Raw genomic sequence first — 25,973 nt, forward strand, 5'->3', positions numbered from 1 at the left:
ATGTCTTTTGACTGGGGAGTTCAATCCATTAACATTTAGTTTTTGCTGTTTGGGTAGTGCTTTCCTCTACCATTTTGCCTTTTGTAGTTTATATGTCATATCTAATTTTCCTTCTTTCTACACTCTTCTCCACACCTCTCTCTTCTGTCTTTTCATATCTGTCTCTAGTGCTCCCTTTAGTATTTCTTGCAGAGCTGGTCTCTTGGTCACAAATTCTCTCAGTGATTTTTTTGTCTGAAAGTGTTTTAATTTCTCCCTCATTTTTGAAGGACAATTTTGCTGGGTATAGAATTCTTGGTTGGCAGTTTTTCTCTTTTAATAATTTAAATATATCATCCCACTGTCTTCTCACCTCCATGGTTTCTGCTGAGAAATCTACACGTAGTCTTATGGGGTTTCCCTTGTATGTGATGGATTGCTTTTTCTTGTTGCTTTCAAGATCCTCTCTTTCTCTTTGACCTCTGACATTCTGACTAGTAAGTGTCTTGAAGAATGCCTATTTGGATCTATTCTCTTTGGGGTACGCTGCACTTCTTGGATCTGTAATTTTAGGTCTTTCATAAGAGTTGGGAAATTTTCAGTGATAATTTCTTCCATCAGTTTTTCTCCTCCTTTCCCTTCTCTTCTCCTTCCGGGACACCCACAACACATATATTTGTGCGCTTCATATTATCATTCAGTTCCCTGCGTCCCTGCTCATATTTTTCCATTTTTTTCCCTATAGTTTCTGTATCTTGTCAGATTTCAGATGTTCCGTCCTCCCGTTCACTAATTCTAACCTCTGTCTCTTGAAATCTACCATTGTAGGTTTCCATTGTTTTTTTTTCATCTCTTCTACTGTACCTTTCATCCCCGTAAGTTCCGTGATTTGGTTTTTCAGACTTTCCATTTCTTCTTTTTGTTCATTCCTTGCCTTCTTCATATCCTCCCTCAATTCATTGATTTGGTTTTTGATCAGGTTTTCCATGTCTGTTCGTACATTCTGAAGTAGTTGTTTCAGCTCTTGTATGTCATTTGAACTATTGGTTTGTTCCTTTGACTGGGCCATATCTTCAGTTTTCCTGGTGTGATTTGTTATTTTTTGCTGGCGTCTAGACATTTAATTACCTTAATTACTAAATTACTTTAATTAAACTTAATTAAAATTAGTTTATTCTGGAGATTGCTTTCACTTCTCTTACCTAGGGTTTTCTTGCTAGATGAATTTGTTGTCTATCTGTTCTTTGACCTTCAGTTCAGCTTTTTCTGAACCTCTAGCTTAGGTTTTGTTTAACAGAGAATAATTTTTCAGTTCTTGTTTTCTTGTTTCTTGCCCTGCTTGTATGGTGCCTTTTCCCTCCCCACCCTTAGGAGGTTCTACGTAGGTATTATAGACTCCAGCCAGGTTTTCCCAGACTAAATTAGCCTCCTATCAGGGGCAAGGAGTCACCTATGTCAGTTGTCCCTGAGGGTGAGACCCAGCAGGTTAAAAGACTTTCCTGTGAAGTCTCTGGGCTCTGTTTTTCTTATCCTGACCAGTATGTGATGCATCTGCCTGCGGGTCACACCAGCAAAAGATGTTGCGGCACTTTTAACTTTGGAAGACTCTCCCTGCTGGGGGTGTGGTGGAGACAGAGGAGAGGTTGTAGGCTGGTTTTAATTGCTTCAAATTGCCAAGCCCTGCAGCCATAATTCCTTGAGGGAGGGATTCCACCTGAGTTGGGCTTCACCCCTCCCCTAGGGAAGGCACAGGCGGGAGACAGCCCTGAAAGCAGCCCGTTTCTGCCTATGCCTGGGGCAGTTGCAGCCCCAGAATTCCCGCCGCTGAATCCAGAGGCTGCCAAGTCTCCATAGAAACACAGCCACTAAAATCTCTGTTTCCTCCCCTTTCCTCTTTTTCCATGAGCCCAATGAGCGACCTCCGCTTGACCAGGTTTAGAGTCTCTTTCCTTTCCTTCTGGGAAGCCGCCACAGCTTGGGGAACTCACGGTTTTGGGGAGGCTTGCAGCCGGTCCAGCTGGTCCAGACTGGGGTATGCTGTGTGTTTGGTCACTGATATGGCTCCGGGAGCTGTTCTGTACTGTTTCTGGTTATTTAGTAGTTGTTCTGGAGGACAAACTAAAACGCGCACATTGCTAAGTCGCCATCTTGACCCCTCCTCCAAGAATCAATTTTCTAAATGCCAGATATAAAGAGAGAATTCTGAAAGCTGCAAGAGAGAAACAGCATGTCACATACAAGGGAGCTGATATAAGATTAAGTGCCAATTTCTCTGGAAACCATAGAGGCAAGATGGCAGTGGATTGACATCAAGTGCAGAAAGTAAAAAATTGCCAACGAAGAATTCTATCTATCAAAACTTTCTTTCAAAAATGGGGGAGAGAGTAAGACATTCCAGGTAAACAAGTACTGAATAAGTTCATCTACTACTAGACAGGCTTTTTAAGAGATTTATCAAAGAGAGTTCTATAGGCTGAAAAGTAAGGACAATAGAAAATAGTTTGAAGCTTCATAAAAAAATAAAGATCCCCAGTGAGGATAACAACAGATAAATATAAATGCCAGTGCTATTGTATTGTAACCCACTTTTTACTCACTACAGGATTCAAAAGACATGCATAAAATGTGATGATGATTCAGTGGTTTTGGACTCATAATATATAAACATGTAGTATGTGACAAGAACTACCCAAAGGTGGGTGTTTTAGTTTTGCTTGACTGCCAAAATGCAATATAATAGAGCTTGGTTGGCTTTTATAGTGAGGATTTATTAATTCACTGGATTATGGTTCTGAGGCCATGAAAACGCCCATATCAGGGCATCAGCAGGTGATGCTTTTTCCCTGAAGACTGATTACAGGCGATCTTGGACTCCTATCACGTGGCAAGGCACATGGTGACATCTGCTGGTCTCTTCCTTTCTTTTCCTGGTTTCTTTCTTTCAGTTTCTGGCTGCTCCTCTCTGGCTTTCTTCCTTAGCTTCTCTGTCTGTCCTTCTGTGTTCTTTGTCTTTCTCTGTCTCTTCTGGGTATCTCTCTTTCAATTTCATCCTCTTATAATGGACTCCAGTAAGAGGATTACTGGGACACGCCTAAACTAAAATAACCTGATTAAAAGGTCCCAACCACAATAGGTCTACACCCACAGGAATGGATTAGTTTTAAGAATATGACCTTCTGGGGTCCATAAAACCTCTCAACTATCACGGTGGGTGATGAAGGGGTATTGGAATCTAGCATATATATACTGTCAAAGTTAAGATGGTATAAAAGCAAACAAGATTGTCATAGATTTACAATGTTAAATTTAAGCCCCGTAGTAACTACAAATATTACAGGATATAAAACTTATGGAGACAGAAATGAAAGTACAGGTTGCTAGGGATGAGGAACAAGGGAAATGGAGAGTTAATGCATAATGGGTATAGATTATTTATTTGGGGAGAAGAGAAAGTTTTTTTTTAAATATTTTTACTGACAAATCTTCACATACATGTAGTATATACATGGTGTATAATAAGTGGCTCACAATATCATCACATAATTGTGTATTCATTACCATGATCATTTTTTAGAACGTTTGCATCACTCCAGAAAAAGAAATAAAAAGAAAAAGCTCTCTATATCCCATACTTCTTACACCTCTCTCATTGATTACTAGCATTTCAAGATGAGAGAATTTTAATAATGGAAGGTGATGAGGACACACAATATTGTGGGAATGTGATTATCCTATTGAATGGTATACTTGGGAGTGGTTTAGATGGGAAAGCTTATGTTGTGTATATATATTCCCACAATTAAAAAAAAAAAGACCAACTAAGGAGACATTGAAAATTAAATGCGGTCATGATCCCGGATATGGCATCTGACAAAGGAGGGGAGAAGACTCAAAGGAACATTTTTGGGATATATGGAAAAATTGGAGTCAAGCTGTAAGTTTTATATTAATGTTAAATTGCTTAAAATTGTTAACTACACTTAAGGTGGTTTCATAAGAGAGTATATTTGGTTTTAGGAAATGTCCATGACAGTATTAAGTGTTCAAGGAGCATGATATATGTACAACCTCTATTCAAGTGTCCAGAAAATGAATTAATAGATAGATGGGTAGATCAAATGATTTGGCAAGTGTGACAAAAAGGGGTTGGGGTATGTTGAAGTTTTCTGTATGGAGTTTGCATTATTTTTGTAGCTGTTTTATATGTTTGAAAGTATTTCAAAATAGAAAATTTAAAAAAAAAGTTATATAGAGAAATGTTACACCAGCATTAATGAAAATATAACTATCTTGTGTCTGACTGAAGAGAAATTGATAGTTCAACTTACATTATTATATTGGAATATTATCTAGAGTTTTTAAATACTAATTATAAAGACTGTGGTGCAGCATGACAGTGTTTACAAAATATGAATAAAAACATATAATCCTAAAATTATATAAACACAGTATATATCATGAGACACAAACATTTAATAAAGAGTGGAAGAAAATGCCGTAAAAGGAAATAATCATTCAGAGTAAAGTGGTAGAATTAAAGATGTCTTTTTAAAAACAAAATGATTTTAAAGCAATCATTGTACAATGGTGGTAAGTATTGAAAATTATGAAGAACAAAGCAAAAAATCAACACACTTGCAAAGTTCAGAAACCAGCCATACTGACATTTTGGTATAAAGACCTATCTTCTGTTGATTGAATTCTCATAATGGATAAAACAATCTGCTAAAAAACAGGATTTGCTTTACTTGGATGGCACAGTTAGTTGTAAAGAGAAAGCAACTCCCTTAAATAGAAAACCACTGTTGTAACTAAACAAAACAGAGAAGAATGCATGGTTGCTTTGTTTCAATATTTGGCTGCTATGTTTGGGTCATCGGTTTTTATCTGTAAGCCTCTTACAAACAACTGCATGGGCTAGGTGAAATAAAACAGAGGAGACATGCCCTGAGATTTCCGGATTGAAAGACAGACAAGGAAGCATTTCGGTGTTCTTGTTGTTTTCGGTAGCATGATCAAGTATTAAGTTTTTAACTCTAAATAACAAAATATGAAAACCTTTACTTTTGAAATTATAATGGGAGAAAATAATTTTATCACCATTTGCTCTCTAGATTTAATTTTCCTTTTCTGATTGAAGCAGTTATTTTTATACATCAATATGGATAATTTAGGGTTTCTTAGAAATATAATTATCACATCAGAATAGATTTTTTGTTTGCATGTACATATAAACTATATAAAAGAATATTCAGTATCCTCCTATAAATGCATCAATTAGATCATGAACATTTCCCTATTTTAAGGATTTTTTAAAATCATTTTTTAATTTATGGAGAAATAAGGCCCCATTGGGATATTGATTAGAATTTAGTCCTAACTTAGAAAACAATGAAAAGTTGGTATCTCAACAATACTCAGTTTTATAACTTAGGAATGTTGCATGTCTTTCCAATGACTCATTCAATCAGGTTTTACAGTTTTCCTTAATTGGGAAATCTCAAGATAATTCCTACTTATTTTGTGTTGGTTTATGATTGTGGTGATTGTCTTATTTTTCCTTTCATAAATATTTTTCTTTGATAGTGTCTGTTTTAGTTTGCTGATGCTACAGGAATGCAATATACCAGAAATGGGTTGGCTTTTATAAAGAGGATTTATTAAGTTATAAGTTACAGTTCTCTGTGTTGGCTTTCCAAGCATCTGTGCTTTCTCCAAAATGTCTCCGTTTCAAAGTACTTCGGAAAATTATTAAGACCCATCTTGAATGGGCGGGGCCATGTCTCCATGGGAATAATCTAATCAAAAGGTCCCATTCAACAATGGGTCTGCTCTCATGAGATTGGGTTAGTCTTAAAAGAATATGGCTTTTCTGGGATATATAATAGCCTCAAATCAATACAGTGTGTTTTAGATTTTTATTTTATAACCAGACTCCTTAATAAACTTAAATAAGTTGACACTGTCTTGCACTTGATTCTTTTAGATTTTCTAGTAGAGTAGGCAGTGTAGGAATACAAATAGATCTAGTAGACTGTTCTAGTTTGCTAGCTGCCGGATTGTAATATACCAGAAACGGAATGACTTTTAAAAGGGGAATTTAGTAAGTTGCTAGTTTACAGTTCTAAGGCCAAGACGATGTCCCAATTAAAACAAGTCTATAGAAATGTCCAATCTAAGGCATCCAGGGAAAGATACCTTAATTCAAGAAGGCCGATGAAATTCAGAGTTTCTCTCTCAAGGCACATGGCAAGCACAGTTAGGGTTTCTCTCTCATCTGGAAGGACACGTGGTGAACACGGCATCATTTGCTATCTTTCTCTCCTGGCTTCCTGTTTCATGAAACTCCCCAGGAGGCATTATCCTTCTTCATCTTCAAAGCACTGGCTGATGGATTCTCTGCTTCGTGGTGCTGCAGCATTCTCTGCTCTCTCTGAATCTCCTGGCTTTCTCTCTTGTCATTCTCTTTTATAGGACTCCTGTAAACTAATCAAGACCCATCCAAATGGGTGGAGACATGCCTCCACCTAATCCATCTTAACAACCACTCTTGATTAAATCACACACCCAGGGGATGATCTAATTACAGTTTCAAACATACAATACTGAATAGGGATTAGAAGAAACAGCTGCCTCTACAGAATGGGATTAGGATTAAAACATGGCTTTTCTAGGGTACATACATCATTTCAAACCATCACAAAGACTGAAGTTGATAGTTTTTATTCTTTGCTTGTCTTTTTCCTTTCAGAAGGTAATTGACATTGGCCTAGGAGATAATTTTCAGATTTTCTCCCCTTATCCCCTCTGAGCTTTGATAAAATCTGACATGAAATTTTGCATTTTAGAGGCCTCTTTTTTTTTTAGTGGTTGTATATAGGTCACGACCACTCCTTGACTCAGATTACGTGATAAGTATTTCTATTCTTGGTCCTTACCTTGTAAAGTAGATTATATTTTAAATAAGATTAAAAAAAATTTCCCAAATTACCTTCCAAGACTGGAGTTTATGGCAGGGCTATGAAGAATATAAGGTAGACAACTGTTCTTAGTCCCTAGACCTCCAAACCTGCAATGTTCAGTTGTTGGGCAAGAAGAAAAACATAGCATACAGTTGGCCTACCTCCCAAATTCAGTGTCCCAGCTTCCCTGCATGCACTCGGCTTCCCTGATTGTGAAAGAGAAGACTTGAGTGAGTTTATTTCCTTCCCTGCTTTTTCTGGTGTTGCTTTATCTTAATATTTGACATTGCAGAGTAGGATCTTACAGCAAACAGCATCTAACTATAGTTAGCAGAAAAAAGCCATGAACAAATACTTGGTTGTGATTTTGACCATGCATAAGAGTCTGGATTCTGAAATTGTCTATAGCCATAACACCAGTGGTTACCATAATCCAGTGGTTCTTGACTAGGGAGGATTTTATTCCCCAAGAGCTTTTATTTTAACATTTTTTTCTTGTGAAATATGTATACAAAACAAATTTCAAAGTGCATCGCTAACAAGTAGTTATAGAGCAGATTTCAGAGTTTGATATGGGTTACTGTTCCATAATTTCAGGTTTTTCCTTCTAGCTGCTCTAAGACACTGGAGGCTAAAAGAAGTATCAATATAATGAATGGTTCAGCAGTCATACTCATTTAAGTCCTGTTTTCTCTGTTATAACTCCTCCTTCTCCTTTAATTCTTCTTCCTCAAGAGATTTCCTCTGGAGAGATTTTTTTTTACTGTTCAGACATACAGGTGAGAATGTGTGCTACTGATACCCATAAAAGGCAGGGATTCTGTGAACATCCCACAAAGTGTGGGACAACCCTCAACAACAAAGAATTATCTGGTTCAAAATGCTAATTGTTCCCAGTTTGAAAACCCGGTTCTTAAACCCAGGGTAGCTTATTTGCTGCTTGTTCTTTTCCTTGATGCTGATCGACTAATGGAGAAAAGACAAATATGGTTTTCATGTTTAACCCTCTTCTCTGTGTCCTGCTCTCTGTTCTGGGCCCTGAGAATAAAAAAGGGTTAATAGAGGGCTCAGCTTCTTGCAGGATTCAGTTCCTCTCAGAGGTTTTTTGAATGTGGGAGAAAAACGTGCGCAGACTTATGAACGTGATATTTCAGATATGGAAAGCCTGGATAAAGTTCATTTTTAGGGGTGGGGGGGTAAAAGAAAGGCAAAGGTAGAGCATAGGTTGTGGGAATAAGTTTCCAATCAATAGATCAGCATCTTTTTTACTTTCTTCCCCTCCTATTTCTATGAACTGTTTCTTTCTGCTATGTTCCTTTCTGAGCTCCCTTTTGGAGGGACTAAAACAGATACTTTGCTCTATCCAGGGATTGATAAAACTACTTGGTTTAAGAATTTCACTCTCTTTCCCTTCACTCCCCACAAAATCTGCATCCTCTCCTAGAGGGTGGCATTTTATTGTTTGTTTGTTTGTTTTTTTTAATTTTTACATGGGCAGGCACTGGGAATTGAACCTGGGTCCTCTGGCATGGCAGGCAAGCATTCTTGCCTGCTGAGCCACGATAGCCCACCCGAGGGTGGCATTTTAAATAACCTTGCTTTCTTTAAAAGTTCAGAAATTTTCACTGGTGGCACCTGTAGTTATTATCTCAACCAAGACCCTGTTTTCCTCATCAGTGTTAACTATATAAAGATTACCTCTTTATACTATTTCTATCATTTCTGAAGTCCTGTCTTATTTCCCTCATTATTTTTGAGTTATTAGCATCCAGATTCTGACTTTTATATGAGATCTGCTCAGAGTTGCAGCCTCCACTTTTTCAAGTATAAACATATTTTAAACAGGAAGCTTTCCAGGTTGGCCTGCATTCCCTAACACTTCTGCTGTAGGACACGTCTGTTTTGTTCATACACTTGCCACATTAGAGAATTCCACTCAAAAGATTTCCAATTTGAGATGCTATGTTCCTAAGCTTATGCCCTTAGTGGCCTTGTAAAATCCAGGTCAGTTTCTGCTGTATATTTTCTTCTTGGAAACTTTCCCTTCAGCTTTTTTTTTCCTTCTGACTTGTCAGTGCTCCTCTGATGGTATAAGTGTTCCTTTCCATCAATTTTTTTTTAAATTCTACAGTAGTAGAATAGGCCTCTACTTCCTCCATTGTCCCTTGGCCTATTGTAAGCTAATTCAGTCAGATTTTAAAACCTTTAAGTTACCTCTGAAGTTGGCCCTCTTTTCTGCTCTTTGTAGGGCTGCACTTTTGCTGAATCTAGGTGTCTTCCATCCCTTTTCTTTTTCTTCTACTGTCTGCCTTGATGACCAGATCAGAATTGTTTTATTTCTCTATGAGGGTCTGATATTCTAGCAAAATCAGAGCAGTTGGTTTCTTCTACCCACTGACAGGTGTCTGGATTTTCTGTAGCTTAAGAGTAAAGCTGGTTTATAAGGTCATAAAAGATATTTATTGACACTGTGATAAAGTTTTCTTCTACCCTAACGGAAGTGGTGCCACATCTCATTTACCAGTGTTTTTCATCCTGGTTACACATTAGAATCACTGAGGGACTTTTTAAAAATATTATTGATTAGTCCTAATCTCGGCTCGGGTTTGATTAGTCTAGGTTGAGGTTCAGATACTAGTATTAAGAAACAAACAAACAAAAAAAGCCTTCCAGGCTATTTTAATGTGCAACCAGAATTGGAAATTCTTCCTGATACAGTAAAACCTCCATTCTGTTCTTTCACCGAAATCTGGACTGTGGATTCCACAAGCATGATTAAGGCCTACTAGCATGTTTATCTCCAGTACTGGTTGAGAATCAAGACAAAAAGAACCTTGGAAAATCTAGTATGATCAGACTTGCTACTGGCAAAGGTCTGTATACTGAAGTTAAATTTATTCTGAGACTTGTTTGTTTATTCAACAAACGAGAGTTGTCTGTAATGTGAGGAGCACTATGCCAGGTGCTGAGAGAAGACTTTTGACAAGGGCATTATCCTTAGGGTGCTGATATTATTCAAATTCTTTTCTGGCCCTAGAAATGAATTCCTGTCCTATGAAAACAGGCTCCTGTGTGTTATATTTCTATTGTTGCCTTTTGGTTTGCAGTTGTACACCAAACTCGATCAACTATCTGTCATTGCTCAGAGAGAGAAATGGCCTAGAACTTGGATTCTTGATCTACCAGCCAAATTAGCTAATGAAGAAATACAAATGGCATAGTAGCTGGGGCTTTAACTGTGAATCCCTCTGTGTTCCTTCTTATGAGCCTACTGAACCGTGAACTCTATTTGCACCTCTGGTAGAGTGTAAATTAAAGTCAAGATTCAAGGCGGCTCTGGGTTACCTGCCCTTGACTACTTTCTTCTGGGCTTTACATATTGATCTTAACCTTATCACTCTAACTGAAGGATGAGAAAGTAAGTAGTTGTTTAAGAAATTAGATGAAGGAAGATGGAGCAGAGGTACTGCAAAGCCAACTCCACATTTTGCCTTTGCTAGACCCCTTGGCCTGCTAAGTCATGGGGACCCTTCCCAAATAGGAGGTGAAAACCCCACCTGTGGCAGGAAGCAGTGAGAGATTAAAGAGATACATGTAAGAAAACAAAAAAGTTGATAATGAATAAAAAAGGTTAAGTGATCAAAAGAATAGATCGAAGAGTGAGTTTTTTTTATAATTCATCCGGTTGGTTTTGCAGTGTAAAGGTGAAGGGATTGGTTGGTGGTTGCTTGAACTTCCCAGAGTCTTCTGCTCTTCTGTAACTCTTGTAATCTAGTCAAGAGAGTGATGTGTTTGTGTCTGGTATTCTCTGCATGTTTAAAATGCATGTGCAGCATGTATTCCTTGCAACTGAGTAACGTCACTGTTAACCTCTCTGAGCCTAGAAGTTTTCTGTTGAGGATCTTTTCAAATGCTTATTGGCCCTTTGTATATCCTCTTTTGAGAAATGTCTGTCTAAGACTTTTGCCCAGTTTTTAATTGTTTCTTTTTGTTATTGTCTTTTTGTGGTCAAGTTTTAGGATTTCTTTATATATTCTGAATATTAAGCTCTTACCAGATAGGTGGTTTCCAAATATTTTCTCCCATTTTGTAGGCTGTCTTTTTACTTTCATGATGAAGACCTCTGATGCAGTCCTTTGATGTTTTTAATTTTGATAAAGCCCCATTTATCTTTTTTTGCTGTTATTGTTCGTGCTTTTGGTGTAACAAAACTGTTGCTTAAAACGAGATCCTGACGATGCTTCCCTTTGTTTTTTTCTAGTAGATTGATAGATTGGCTCTTTTATTTAAGTTTTTGATTCATTTGGACTCAATTTTTATATCTGGTATGAAGTAGGGGTCCGCCTTCATTCTTTTGCCTATGGACATCCAATTTTCCCAGCACCATTTGTTAAAGAGATTATTCTTCCCCCATTGAATGGATTTGGTACCCTTGTCAAAAATCATTTGGGTCATATATATGAGAGTTTATTTTTGAACTCTCGATTCAACCTGTTCCCAGGCTTTTCTTGTTGGGAGGTTATGATGACTCATTCAGTCTTTTTTATTTCTTGTCGATCTGTTGAGATCATCTATTTCTTTTGAGATGATGTAGGTAGTTTTTGTGTTTCTAGGAATTTTTGCTTTTCACCTAGATTATCTGATTTGTTGGCATATAGTAGCTGTTAATAGATCCACTTATAATCCTTTTATTCTGTGAAGTCAGTAGAAATATTCCCTTTCATTTCTGATTTTAGTTATTTGTGTCCTTTCTTTTTTTCTTTGTCAGTCTAGCCAAAGGTTTGTCAATTTTACTGATTTTTTTTCAAAAAGCATACTTTTGGTTTCATTGAGTCTCTGTATTATTTTTCTTTTTTTAATGTCTATTTCATTTTTCTGTGCTCTAATCTTTGTAATTTCCTTCTTCCTGCTCGCTTTGGGTTTACATTTTTCTTGCTTTTATAGATCCTCCATTTGTGAGGTTAGGTCTTGGATTAAAATCCTTATTTTTTTTAAGGTAAGCATTTTGAGCTATAAATTACCCTCTGTACTGGTTTGAAAATATTATGTACCCAAGAAAAGCCATGTTTTAATCCTGACTCAGTCTTGTGGAGGCAGCTGTTTCTTTTAATCCAGATTCAAACAGTGTAGGTTCTAATCTTTTAATTAGATTATATCTATGGAGATGTGACATGCCTAATTCTGAGTATTAACTTTTGGTTAGATGGACATGTGACTACCCATTCCAGGTGAGTCTTGATGGATTATTAGAGTCTTTAAAAGGGAAAATTAGGGAAACAAGAGAAACGGCAAGTGCAGAAATGACAGAAACCTCAGAGCCAATAGCAGCTTCACAGCAGAGCTGACACAGATGTGGACACGTGGAGAGCAGAGATATAGATGTTTGGAGATGCTTGGAGCCCAGCAGCATTGCTATGAGATGTTAAGCAAGCCAGAACCTGGAGACAGCCAAGGGAAGCTAAGAGGTGAAAGCCAGCCCCAAAGAAGCAAAGTGAGGGACCCCCACAGGGACAGAGGCTGAAAGCAATAAAGCCCAGGAACAAGGAACCAGCAGATGCCAGCCATGTGACTTCCCAGTTGACAGAGCTGTTCCAGATCCATCAGCCTTTCTTGAGTGAAGGTAACCTCTTGTTCGTGACTTAGTTTGGACACTTTTACTTCCTTAGAACTGTAAATCTGTAGCTTATTAAATTTCCTTTTTTAAAAGCCATTGCAGCTCTGGCATATCACATTCCGGCAGCTTGCAAACTAACACACCCTCTGAGCACTTCTTTTGCTGCATCCCATAAGTTTTAGTATGTTGTGTTTTCATTTTCATTCACCCTAAGAATTTTCTAATTTCCCTTGTGATTTCTTCTTTGGTCCATTGGTATTTAAGAGTGTGCTGTTCAATTTCCACATAGTTATGAATTCTCCAGTTTTCCATCTGTTACTGATGTCTAGCTTTATTCCATTGTGGGGTCTGGAAAGATACATTGCATGATTTCAGTATGTTTAAATTATTTGAGACTTGTTTTATGACCTACCATATGGTCTGTTTTAGAGAATGACCCATGAACACTAGAGAAGAATGTGTTTCCTGCAAAATAGTATATATATCTGTTGATCTAATTGGTTTATGGTATTGTTTAAGTCTTCTGTTTCCTTACTAAATGTTTTGTCTAAATGTTGTGTCCATTATTGAAAGGGATGTATTTAAGTTTCCTACTACTAATATAGAACTAATTCTCTCTTCAAATTTGTCACTGTTTGCTTCATGTATTTTGGGATTCTGCTGTTGGATGCCAATTTATAAAGACCTGTTTTGTGCCCTAGCATATGATCTATCCTGGAGAATGTTCCATGAACACTAGAGAAGAACGTATATCCTTGTGCTTTGGGGTGCAATGACCTATATATGTCTGTTAGGTCTAATTCATCTATCAAGTTATTTAATTTCTCTGTTTCCTTGTTGATCTTCTGTCTGGTTGTTCTGTCTATAGAGGAGAGTGGGGTATTGAAGTCTCCTATTATTGTTGAAACATCTGTCACTTCCTTCATGTTTGGCAGTGTCTATTTCGTGTACTTTGTAGCTCCTTGATTGGGAGCATTGACCCACATTATTTCTTCTTGGTTAATTGTCTCTTTTACTAATTTATAGTATCCTTCTTTGTTTCTTATAATGTCTTTACATTTAAAGTCTATTTTGTCCGATATTAGTTTAGCTACTCCTGCTTTCTTTTGGTTACAACTTGCATAGAACATTTTCCATCCTTTCTCTTTCAATCTATTTGTAACCTTGTGTCTAAGATGAGTCTCTTGTAAACAGCATATAGCTGGATTATATTTCTTAATCCATTCTGCCAATCTGTATCTTTTAATTAGTAAATTTAGTCTGTTAACATTCAAAGTTATTACCGAAAAAGGTGTTTCTTAAATCCACGATCTTATCTTTTTTATTTTATTTGACAGCTCTATATATTCTTTTCCCTCTTCCTCTTTGTATTTTTAAAATTACCCTTAGTGGTCCTCTTCAGTTCTCTGCCCTCCTCCTGACCTCCCTTTCTTGTCCTTTGTTTTTAGCTGGCAGAACTTCTTTTAGTATTTCCTGGAGGACCAGTTTCTTGTTGACAGATTCTTTCAAGACATCTTTGTCTGTGAAAACTTTACAGCAGGGAACAGAGTACAAGATGGGGCACTCAGTGTGGTGACTTGTTTCAGGGAAGGTATAAGCGCAGATTGGGGATTTTATACTGATGCTTGTGAAAGTTGGCACCCAGTGGCCAGGGAGGATGTAGCTGTGCGGGTGCAGTGGTCTGGGGGGCGTAACCCTGATGTGCGCTGGTCTAAGGCACAGGGCCCTTTGTTCACATGCATAGAGCTGTGGCAGCAGGTTGGCATTATGCCTTTGTGGATTGGGGACAGATGTGACCCGGATGCGCAGGCCAGCACTTTCTCTGTGCTGAGAAGTGTGGCTGAAGGTTGTGCGCATGCCCGGATCTAGGACTGCTATAAACTGAAGTTCCCAGAGCTAACTGGCTTGACTGGGGGTCCGAGTGCATATGTGAGTCTAGGAGTGCCGTAAACTAATGCGCAGAGCTCAGGGAGGCACGGGGTGAGACTGTGTGACACTATGGGCAGGGAGGCAGGGGTACCCTAGGTATGGAGGCTAGTGCCCAAAGCCTTTATGTGCTGGTAACAGCCTACACTGGGAGATAGTGCTCGGGAGGAGTGCAGGAGAGGTAGGTTAGGCTGCACTTGGGGTAGGGAAATGGGGCAGGTACGTGCACTGGGGGCGCGTAGGGTGGGGGCACCTGGATCGCAGGGAATAAGAGCAGGTGACGGGGTTCAGGTGTGTGGGGTATGGGGTGAGTTGCCAGTCACAGGGCTGCATTGGTGAGGGTAGCGCACTCAAGGAGTGTGGCTTGGCTTACTTCCTAGTTCCCAACTCCCGTTGGGAACTTCTGCGTGCTCCAAGCCTCCACACCAGGGTCCAGCATTCTGTCTCTCAGTTTCTTGGCCTCTGCAACTAGGGTGGTACAGAAGGCTCTCCCAGGTGAGCTGCACGCCCAAATCACCACCTCAGTCACTCTTCTGTCCCTTCTCTAACTTTTCCATGGAGCAGGGCTAATCTCGAGCTACTCTATTCAGCCATCTTCCCAGAAGTCCTCTTGTTCACTTTTGAAAAAAATTCTTGCTCAATATAAAATTCCTGGTTGGCAACTGTTTTCTTTCAGAACTTTAAATATCTTATGTCTTTCGCCTTCATGGTTTCTCATGCAAAATTGGCACTTAATCTTATTAGGCTCCCTTGAACATAATATGTTGCTTTTCTCTTGCAGCTTTTAGAACTTTTTCTTTGTTGTTGGCATTTGACAGTTTGACTGCTGCCTGTCAGGGCATGCTTCTCCTCATGTTTATTCCATTTGTGGTTCCTTGGGAGTCCTGAATGTGTATATCCATGTCTTCCATTAAATTTGGGAAATTTTCTACCAGTATTTCTTTGAATATTTCTTCTGTCACTTTTTCTCTTCTGGAACAACCATAATGTTATATAGGTACACTTGATGGTGTCTTACAGGTCTCATACTCTGTTCACTTTTTTTCATTTTTTCTTTCTGTTCCTCAGCTTGTATTTCAATTGTCTTGTCTTTAAGTTCAGTGATTCTTTATTCATCTGGCTCCAGTCTGTTCTGAAGTCCTCTAGGTAATTTTTCATTTGAGTTTTCTCTGTCTTCAACTCCAGTATTTCAGGCATTCCCTTTTAAAATTTCTGTCTCTAGATTGAGATTCTCATATTGTTCATCATTTTCCTGTTATCCTTTAATTCTTTTCTGTGCTTTTTTTTTTTATCTCCATGGCATATTGGAGATAATTTTTTTTAAGTGTTTGTCCACTATATCCGAAGTCCAGTCTTCTTTGTTGATGGTTTCTGAATTTTTATCTTTTCCTTTGACTGGACTATTGTTTCCTGCTGTTGTGTTTTATAATCTGCAGCATACTATATATTTTAAAGTCTTAATTCTGGGATTTGGTACCTGAGCTGTTTGTCCCTTAAATTTTTATCAGCTAGTGATGTGACAGAGATTCCCTTGGGCGCCATGACCCAAAAAAGCCAAACCAATACAAAAAATACATTCCATAACCTTTGCAAATCAACTCTGTGTTGACTGGTGGTCTCTTTCAGAATTTAGCCCTCCTATTAAGAAGATCAGCTCAAGGTGAAAATGAAGTGTAGGGTCCTCTCAATCTTTTCAGAGCCTGTGTCTTATCATGGACTTGTAGCTTGCGTCGGGCCTTAGGGTTTCCCCCATTTACAGGTATCTGAGGGTTCCCTCAACTCCCTATGAAATAGACTTTCTTCCTTATAGAGTGTTTTATTGTATGTCTTAAAACATGTAATTCTTTGCCCCAGGCAGCTGGAACTAGAGCTGTTCCTGCCTGCAGGACAAGTTTTGGGAGATCAAGCCTGAGTGAAGTTCCCTGATTCAGTCTTTAAAGCTGCTACTGTATCAGTTGGCACTGACGTATAGGCACCCTAGTATTTGCCTAGGTGTTACTCTGCTCCCTCCAAATTAGGACCAAAGACCTACAATGGGAGCCAGGCTGTCTCTACATAAGCTGTGCCGGGAAGGGAATGGGATTGGAACCAGTAAGGACACCAGGAGATTTTTCCTATTTGTTTTTTCTCTCTCTTTTTTTTTTAAACATGGGTAGGTACCTGTAATTGAACCTGGGTCTCCAACATGGCAGGCGAGAATTCTGCCACTGAGCCACCATTGGACCGGCCTCCTATTGTTTTTAAAGCTGGGTTTTTGTGATGTAGCATTTGCCCATTTACCGTATATCCCTTTACAATTTTCTTGGGGGGGGATGCATGGTCGGAGAATCGAACCTCGGTCTCCCACATGAAAGGTGAGCATTATACCACTGAACTACTCACGCACCCTACTATGTAACCCTTTAAGTGTGTTCCAGAGGAAGATAGCTCTGCCAGTTTTTGCTAATAATGCGAAGATTTGGGGGCACAGGGAATGGAATACTTTATATCACTGTCTTGGTTGACTGGCTGTGTTATAACTTATTTTCAATAATGATAGTATTAATTTTGGGGGGCATAGAATTGCTTTTTATACAATCAGATGTCTTTCAGAATACAATTTAATAACTGAGTTGTGTGTTGCAATTGTGAATTTTATCTGAAGACAGTTTCCAAGACAAAGTTTAGAATTTTTTTGAGTAAAGGTTGTATTCATTCATTCATTCACAAATAATGTTTACACATACTTTGTGACAGACTCAGTAAATGAGAGGTGATCTGAGGAAGGATAAAGGAGACAAGGGGGATAGAGAATGGAAGTGACAGAAAGGTAGAGGTTGAGCTGGTTTAGAGAGAATGATTATAGATGATTTCTCTGGTAAAGAGGCATTTGGTCAGAGACCTGACAGATGTGTAGGACAAAAACTGTACCATGGTGTATTCTAGGTGGTAGAAGCAGTAACCGGAAAGACAGAGGTAGGAACAAGCTTGGCAGGTTTCAGGAATGTCAAAGGGCACATTGTGACAAGAGTGAAGCAGATGAGGAGGTAAATGATAGGAAATGACATTAGAGATGTAGCCCTTACTTTAAAGATGATGGCAAGCAACTGGAGGTTTTAAGCTTTCAAGGTTCACTGTTTTGAAGAGTAATATGAATGTTTGTTTATGACTTAGGGTTATGGAATTTTTTTTAATTCAGTCTCATTTTTAATATTATTTGTTGTTTGTAGCTGTAGTTTGTTCATTTTTATTAATGTACAATATTCCATGTTAAACCAGCATTGTGGGTGGGAGGTAACATAGAAGTATATATACTTTTATCTAGATAGACTATTACTGCCGGAATATCCAAGAAAACAGTGGAAGAGTTACTGTGGGTGATGGATTAGTACTCTGCAGGCAGGTCCAGAGAGAAAGGGACATTTATTTTTTATCCTGTCCTTTTGTAGTGTTTGTATTTTTATTACATGCATGTATTTTTTAGAAGCCATTAATGTACTATGTATGTATGTGTAAGATTTGATTTTTGCAGAAGCCATATGGCTGTTATGTTGATGAAAACATGAAGGAATCTTTAAACTATTTCCTCTTCTGAGATGATCTGATAAATGTTTAGAAGCTGTTGGCATTTGGGTTTCTTTGAAATTCAGGCTTTGATACTTGAATGCTTTTGATAAGTGAAATTTGCTTCTGCTTTCATAGATCACATTTCATCTTTCTGTTTCAAAACTGTATCTTTACTCCTCTTCCCAGGCGACAGAAATAGACACCAAAATCAAAGTGTGCACCCGAGCCTACCATCTCCTTGTAAAGAAACTGGGTTTTAATCCAAATGACATCATTTTTGACCCTAATATCCTCACCATTGGTACTGGGATGGAAGAGCACAACTTGTATGCTGTTAATTTTATCCATGCAACAAAAATCATTAAAGTAAGTTAAAGAACTTCTCTCTTCTACCCAACACAGATAGCTCCTATGAATGGGTAGAGTTAATGCATGTATTTACTGGCTGGAAACATTGACATTCATGTTCTTAGTTAGTAAATTGTTTTTCTGAAATGTAAGTGCCTTTATTTTCTTTTATTTAATCTTATTTTAAATTGTGAAGTATAAGACACATAATGGATGATATATATAACATAAATATAGAATTAATCATTTAAAAGTATATAATAAACTTTCACTTAGATCCCCAAATAGAGCATGTCTTGTCCCCACCATGTCCATCATTTTCTGAGTCTATCCTCATCCTGAGTTTTGTGAAATAATGTCATCCTGGGTTTTCTTTCTTTTTTTTTTTTTTATTTTTTATTTATTTTTTTTAATCCTGGGTTTTCTGATACCATTTTGTTGTTTATCTTTATAATTTTTCCACTTTTATGAGTATATCTAAACAAGATAGTTTGGTTATGTCTGCTTTAGAACTTAATATAAATGGAATCCATAAGATTCTTATATGCCTTTTTACCCTTACTCGGCCTCACTTTTAGATTCATCCATGTTGTTTGTAACTGCAGTTTGTTTGTTTTTATTAATGTATAATATTCCATTGTATAATTATACCATGATTACACTTGTACTGTTGATGTACATTTGGGTTGTTCCCAGTTTTGGAACAATATGAGCAATGCTGCTATGGACATTCTTGTATATGTATCTTGGGCACATGTGCATGAGTTTCTCTATAGCGTATACCCTGAAGTAGAATTGTTGGGTCAAAGTAGCTGGGAAATGGTAAGCTATCTCCCCAAATGCTTGAGTCAGTTTGTACTTCTTACCAACAGTAAATGAAAGCTCCTGTTGTTCCACATACATGGTATTGCTTGATACTAGGTATGGTGGGAACCTCAAGTTCCTGGTTTCTAATTGGTAGTGAACCAGGAAGTTTGTTCATTTAAGTTTTGGTAGCTTTCTGTATCTTTTATGCTTTCGGTGAATAAGGAACTTCTCCCTCACCATTCACACAGCCCTTTCCTTCCCTCCTTTCCTTCCTCCCTTTCATTTATTTTCATTTCATTTATTTCTAGTAGATATTTTCTGGAACACTCACCTATATTTTGGCCCTATCATGGTTGCTATAGAAGTATACAAAGATAAAATATAATTTAGTATCTTCTCTTAGGGCAATTTGAGTCTAGTAGGAAAAATTATGAAGTAGTGCCTTTGTGACACTACATGTGCAAGCTTTGTGTCTAGCAACAATTAGCTCTGAGTTACTTTTGAACTTTATATGTTCTTTTCTTTTTATTGCTACTTTTGGTAAAATAGAGGGATCTTTTCACATTTAAAAAATTTTACCAGGAAACCTTACCTGGAGCCAGAATAAGCGGTGGTCTTTCCAATTTGTCCTTCTCCTTCCGAGGAATGGAAGCCATTCGAGAAGCGATGCATGGAGTTTTCCTTTATCATGCAATCAAGGTATTGTAGAAGACCTGTTTCTACTGTTGAAACCAGTGTGATTTTAGGGCAGGGATTGGCAGATTTAGGCCTTCAGGCCAAATCTAGCTTGCTTCTAGTTAGTGTAATTAAACATTTTTAGAATAAAGTCACACCTGTACACTTACATATTGCCTGTGGCTGCTTTTGTGCTATAACTGCAGAGTTGAATAGTTGCAACAGAGACTGTGTGGCCTAAAATATTTTCTATTCAGCCCTTTGTAGAAAAAGTTTGCTGACTTTGATTTAGGGTATTACTGGAAATCCTCATTTTTCTTTCTGTTGTCCTTAGTTTGGTATGGATATGGGGATAGTGAATGCTGGAAACCTACCTGTATATGATGACATCCATAAGGAACTTCTCCAGCTCTGTGAAGATCTCATCTGGAATAAAGACCCTGAAGCCACCGAGAAGCTCTTACGTTATGCCCAGGTAGAGAGAAAAGTGTTCTAATATAGCTTTTCCTGTTTTTGAACTTTATCATTCATTTATCATTTTTGGACCTTCATTATAGAATAGGATAAGTATCTGTTTATGTGCTAGATCACTGAAAATTTCTACAAACAGTTCAAGAGCAGGTGTTTGAGTTTGCACAATGAAGGAATAACAAGTCGTACATAGGCTGGTTTAGTGTTCTGAACTTGGATTTGTTTAAATTTATTTCAAATATAAAATTTATTTTTGTTATACTGAAGTAATATTTATTGTAGAAAATTTAGAAAATACAGGTAAACAAAAGAAGAAAATAAAAACCATTCATAATCCTACCACCCAAAGTTAACTGCACTTAGGATTTTATTACAATCTTCTAGTCACCTTTTTTTTTTTCAAATTAAATATCACTCACACATTTTTTAAAAAGAATAAAAGACTATAGGTGCCCTAGAATAACACATTCCACGGCCCCACCCCTCAGACACATGCACCCACATAGCCACATTCTCCCCACCTCTGAGCACCCATGCTCACAGGCACCAGCATAGTATCCCACCTGCACCTGTACCTGTGCTACAACGCATCACTGCACTGTTGTGCCTCTACCCATGCCCTGCATTCTGCTACAAATCCATCCCCAAAATACAAGGCTTTAGACTACTGAAGGAAATCAACTTCCAAAGTAAACCAATCAAGATATTTACATGCCGTGAAGATGGCAGAAGATCATTAAGAATATTATTATGCAGACAGATATAGCCCACCCTAATGACCAAATAAAAAACCAGAGGAGACACAGACATTGGAACAATTAAGATGTTCATATAACTCTACTAAATAAAATAAATGGAATGGCTGATGACATAAAGGAGATCAATAAGACACTGCAATAACATAAAGAGAAATTTGAAATAATAAATAGAAAAATAGCAGATATCACAGAGATTAAAGATACTGTAAACCAAATAAACAACATATTAGAGACATACAACAGCAGATTTGAAGAGACAGTAGAAAAAATAAGCAACTAGAGGACAGGACAACTGATTTCGAAGTCAAAACAGCAAATAGCAAAAAAGATGGAAAAATTTGGATTGGATCTGAGGGATGGACAAAACAAAGTGCACAAATATGAGAATCATTGGTGTCCCCGAAGGAGAAGAGAAAAGTAAAGATTTAGGAAGATTAGTGGAGGATATAATGAGAGAAAACTTCCCAACCCTTATAAAGGACATAAATATGTAAATCAGCGAAGCTCAACAAACTCCAAATAGAATAAATGTAAATAAGCCTTCCCCAAGACACATACTAATCGGTCTGTCAAATGTTGAAGAGAAGTAGAAAATCCTGAAAGTGGCACAAGAAAAACAATCTATTACATACAAGGGTAACCACATAAGACTGAGTTTGGACTACTCAGCTGGCACTATGGAGGTGAAAAGACAGTGATATATATTTAAGATCCTGAAAAGAGAAAGACTTCCAGCCAAATTGTCGTTCAAAATAGAGGGAGAGATTAAAGTTTTCACAGACAAAGAAGTCCTGAAATAATTTGTCAATAAGAGACCAGCCCTACAAGAAATACTAAAAGGAGTTCTACCAGCTGAAAAAAAAAGACAGGAGAGGGAGGTCTGGAGGAGGGCACAGAATTGAAGAGCACCACTAAGGGTAATTTAAAGAATACAAAGAGTAAGAGGTAAAAGAATATATAGATCTGACAAATAAAATAAAAAAGATAAGATGGTGGATTTAAGAAACGCCTTTTCAGTAATAGCTTTGAATGTTAAGGAACTAAATTTACCAATTAAAAGATACAGATTGGCAGAATGGATTAAGAAATATAATCCAGCTATATGCTGGATTAAGATGAGTTTTACAAGAGACTCATCTTAGACACAAGATACAAATAGATTGAAAGAGAAAGGATGGAAGATGTTCTACGCAAGTTGTAATCAAAAGAAAGCAGGAGTGGCTATACTAATATCATAAAAAATAGGCTTTAAATGTAAAGACATCATAAGAGACAAAGAAGGACACTGTAAATTAGTAAAAGAGACAATTAACCAAGAAGAAATAATGTGGGTCAATGCTCCCAATCAAGGAACTCCAAAGTACATGAGACAGACATTGGCAAAACTGAAGGGAGCGATAGATGTTTCAACAATAATAAGTAGGAGACTTCAATACACCATTCTCCTCTACAGATAGAACAACAAGTAGAAGATCAACAAGAAGGTAAACGTTTGACAAATGAATTAGACTTAGCAGATATACATAGGTCATTACACCCTAGCACACCAGGATACACATTCTTCTCTAGTGCTCATGGAACATTCTCCAGGATAGATCATATGCTGGGGCACAAAACAGGTCTTTATAAATTTAAACGCATTGAAATTATTCAAAGCACTTTTTCTGATCACAGTGGAATGAAGTTGAATATCAATAACGACCAAAGAACTTCCACAAATATGTAGAGATTAAATAACACATTCTTAAGTGTGGGTCAGAGAAGAAATTACTAGAGAAATCAGTAGCTGTCTGGAGATGAATGAAAATGAGGATACATCTTATCAGAGCTTATGGGATGTGGCAAAAGCTATGCTGAGAGGAAAATTTATTGCCCTAAACACCTGTATCAAGAAAGAAGAAAGAGCAAAAGTCGAGGACTTAATATCACAGCTGGAGGAACTTGAGAAAGAGCAGCAAACTGACTCCAAAGCAAATAGAAGAAGAGAAATAGCAAAGATTAAAGCAGAGATAAATGAATGGGAGAACAAAATAACAATAGAAAGAATCAATAAAACCAAAAGTTGGTTCTTTGAGAAAATCAATAAAATTCATGGGCCATTAGCAAGGCTGACAAAGAAAAATAGAGAGAGGATGAAAATAAACAAAATCAGAAATGAGAAGGGGTAAATTACCACAAACCCTGAAGAAATAAAAGAAATCATAAGCGGATACCATGAATAACTTTATGCCAACAAACTAGACAACTTAGATGAAATGGACAAATTCCTAGAGACACACAAAACAAGCTACGTTGACTCAAGAAGAAATAGAAGATCTCAACAAACCAATCACAAATAAAGAGATTCAATCAGTCATCAAAAATCTTCCTAAGAAGAAAAGCCCAGGGCCAGATGGCTTCACAGGGGAATTTTATCAAATATTCCAAAAAGAACTAACACTAATCTGCTCAAACTTTTCTAAAAAATTGAGGAAAAAGGAACTCTACCTAACTCATTTTATTGAAGCTAATATCATTTAAATACCAAAACCAGGTAAAGACGCTATGAGAAAGGAAAACTACAGGCGAATCTCCCTAATGAACATAGGTGCAGGAATTCTCAGTAAAATATTAGCAAATCGAATCCAACAACACATTAAAAGAATTATGCACCATGACCAAGTGTGGTTTATACCAGGAATGCAAGGATGGTTCAGCACAAGAAAATCAATTAATGTAATACAGCACATTAACAAATTGAAAGGGAAAAATCATATGATCATCTCAATTGATGCTGAAAAAGCATTTGACAAAATTCAACATCCTTTTCTGATAAAAACACTTCAAAAAATAGGAATCAAAGAAAACTTCCTCAATATGTTAAAGGATATGAAAAACCGATAGCCAGCATCATACTCAGTGGAGAGACTGAAAGTTTTCCCTCTAAGATCAGAAATTGAGATAAAGATGCCCTCTGTCACCACTATTATTCAACATTGTACTAGAAGTCCTAGTTGCAGCAATCAGGCAGGACAAAAGAAATAAAAGACATCCAAATTGGAAAAGAAGAAGTGAAACTTTCTTTATTTGCAGATGGTATGATACTATACTTGGAAAATCCTGAGAAACCTACAACAAATTTACCTGAGTTAATAAATTCAGCAAGGTGGTAGGTTATAAAGTTAATGTGCAAAAATCAGTAATGTTTCTAAACTCAAGCAACGACCTAACTGAGGAGTCAATTAAGGAAAAAATTCTGTTCAAAATAGCAACTGAAAGAATCATATACCTAGGAATTAACTGGGGACGTAAAGAACTTGTACGTAGAAAACTGCATAACATTGCTAAAAGAAATCAAAGAAGATCTAAATAGATGGAAAGACATCCTCTGCTCATGGATAGGAAGGTTAAATATAGTTAAGATGTCAATTCTACCCAAATTGATCTACAGAATCAACACAGTACCAATCAAAATTGCAGCAACCTATTTTGAAGACTTGCAAAAGCCAGTTACCAAATTCATCTGGAAGGGAAAGAGATCCCAAATAGCTAATAGCATCCTAAAAAAGAAGAATGAAGTAGGAGGATTAACACTTCCTGGCTTTAAAACTTATTATAAAGCCACAGAGGTCAAACAGCATGGTACTGGCACAAAGACAGAAGTATTGACCAATGGAATCGAATTGAGAGTGCAGAAATAGACCACCAAATCTATAGTGAACTAATTTTTGACAAGGCCCCCAAATCCACTGAACTGGGACAAAATAGTCTTTTCAATGGGCGTGGGAGAACTGGATATCAATAGCCAAAAGAATGAAATAGGACCCTTTCCTTATACCCTGTACAAAAATTAACTCCAAGTGGATCAAACACCTAAATATAAAAACTTTCACCATGATATTGTTTTATTTATGTATAACCTGGTATTTAGGAATAAGAATGAAGCTGATTGGGTTGAATTAAGGTAATTCAGAACAGGTGTAAGGAAGACATTGTATTTTAGAACCACACCTACTCTTTGAGACCAAAGGAAGAAAGGTTTATTTTGTCTGCTACATAACTTTTCTGTAGCACATACTCTAACTCAACCTGTCGGGGTAGCTCATTTGAACAGTTGAAACACAGGAAGCTCAATATAAGAATGAGGGCCTTTAATCCTGTATAGCTTAATATAATGCCTGAATACATCCTAGAATATAGTAAGCAAATTATAAAAAAGTATTTGCAAAGTCCCTTGAGGAATGGGAGAAAAAATATCGTTCTGTTAAACTTTTACCATCAGGAAATCCCCTGATACTGTGTCAAACGGTAGGGACACTCAAATCAGTAGGCCAAGTCATTAATCTAGAGGCTTACTCTTGCAAAACTTATGTAGGTAGCAGAGAAGTTTAGCCTACCTATAGGTATGCCTAAGAGTTCTTTCTGGAGCACCTCTTTTGTAGGTCAAATGTGGCCTCACTCTCTCTAAGCCCAACTCTGAAGCGAAACCGTGGCCCTACCCGCTACGTGAGACACGACATGGGATGAAAGTTTCCCTGGCAACATGGGAGATGACTCCCAGGGATGAGTCTGGCCCTTGCACCATGGGATCAAAAACTCCATCCTGGACAAAAGGTGCAAAAGAAGTGTAACTAATAAAGTATCAGTGACTGAGAGAGTTCAAATACAGTCAAGAGATTATAAGATAGGCAAATTACAGGGCAGTCTCCCCAATGAACCAGCTTCATTTAGACATTGCTACCTATCGTAATTTGCCAAATCCAACCAAAACCATTCCAGCCATTCCTAAGGAACACCTAGGGCAACATATAAGATTCTATAAAGGTTTCATGCACTAGAGTAACTTTCCAGAAACCTACACTCTCCAGATGGGTCCCTGGACCAGATTAAGTCCTGAAACCTAAAGAG

The 25,973-nt window shown here is 37.5% G+C and overlaps 1 protein-coding gene across 3 annotated transcripts in view; it reads left to right on the forward strand.

The window, feature by feature from the left end:
* MTR (5-methyltetrahydrofolate-homocysteine methyltransferase) overlaps nt 1-25,973 on the forward strand; it is a 183,097-nt gene that overhangs the window by 94,704 nt on the left and 62,420 nt on the right. For all 3 annotated transcript variants that reach the window (XM_077168432.1, XM_077168434.1, XM_077168433.1), the window contains 3 exons: nt 18,214-18,393; nt 19,765-19,881; nt 20,192-20,332. In XM_077168432.1, coding sequence (XP_077024547.1) covers nt 18,214-18,393; nt 19,765-19,881; nt 20,192-20,332 — 438 coding nt within the window. The remainder of the gene's footprint in view (nt 1-18,213; nt 18,394-19,764; nt 19,882-20,191; nt 20,333-25,973) is intronic.

Source organism: Tamandua tetradactyla, chromosome 7 (genome assembly GCF_023851605.1).
Source record: "Tamandua tetradactyla isolate mTamTet1 chromosome 7, mTamTet1.pri, whole genome shotgun sequence".
Lineage (NCBI taxonomy): Eukaryota > Metazoa > Chordata > Mammalia > Pilosa > Myrmecophagidae > Tamandua > Tamandua tetradactyla.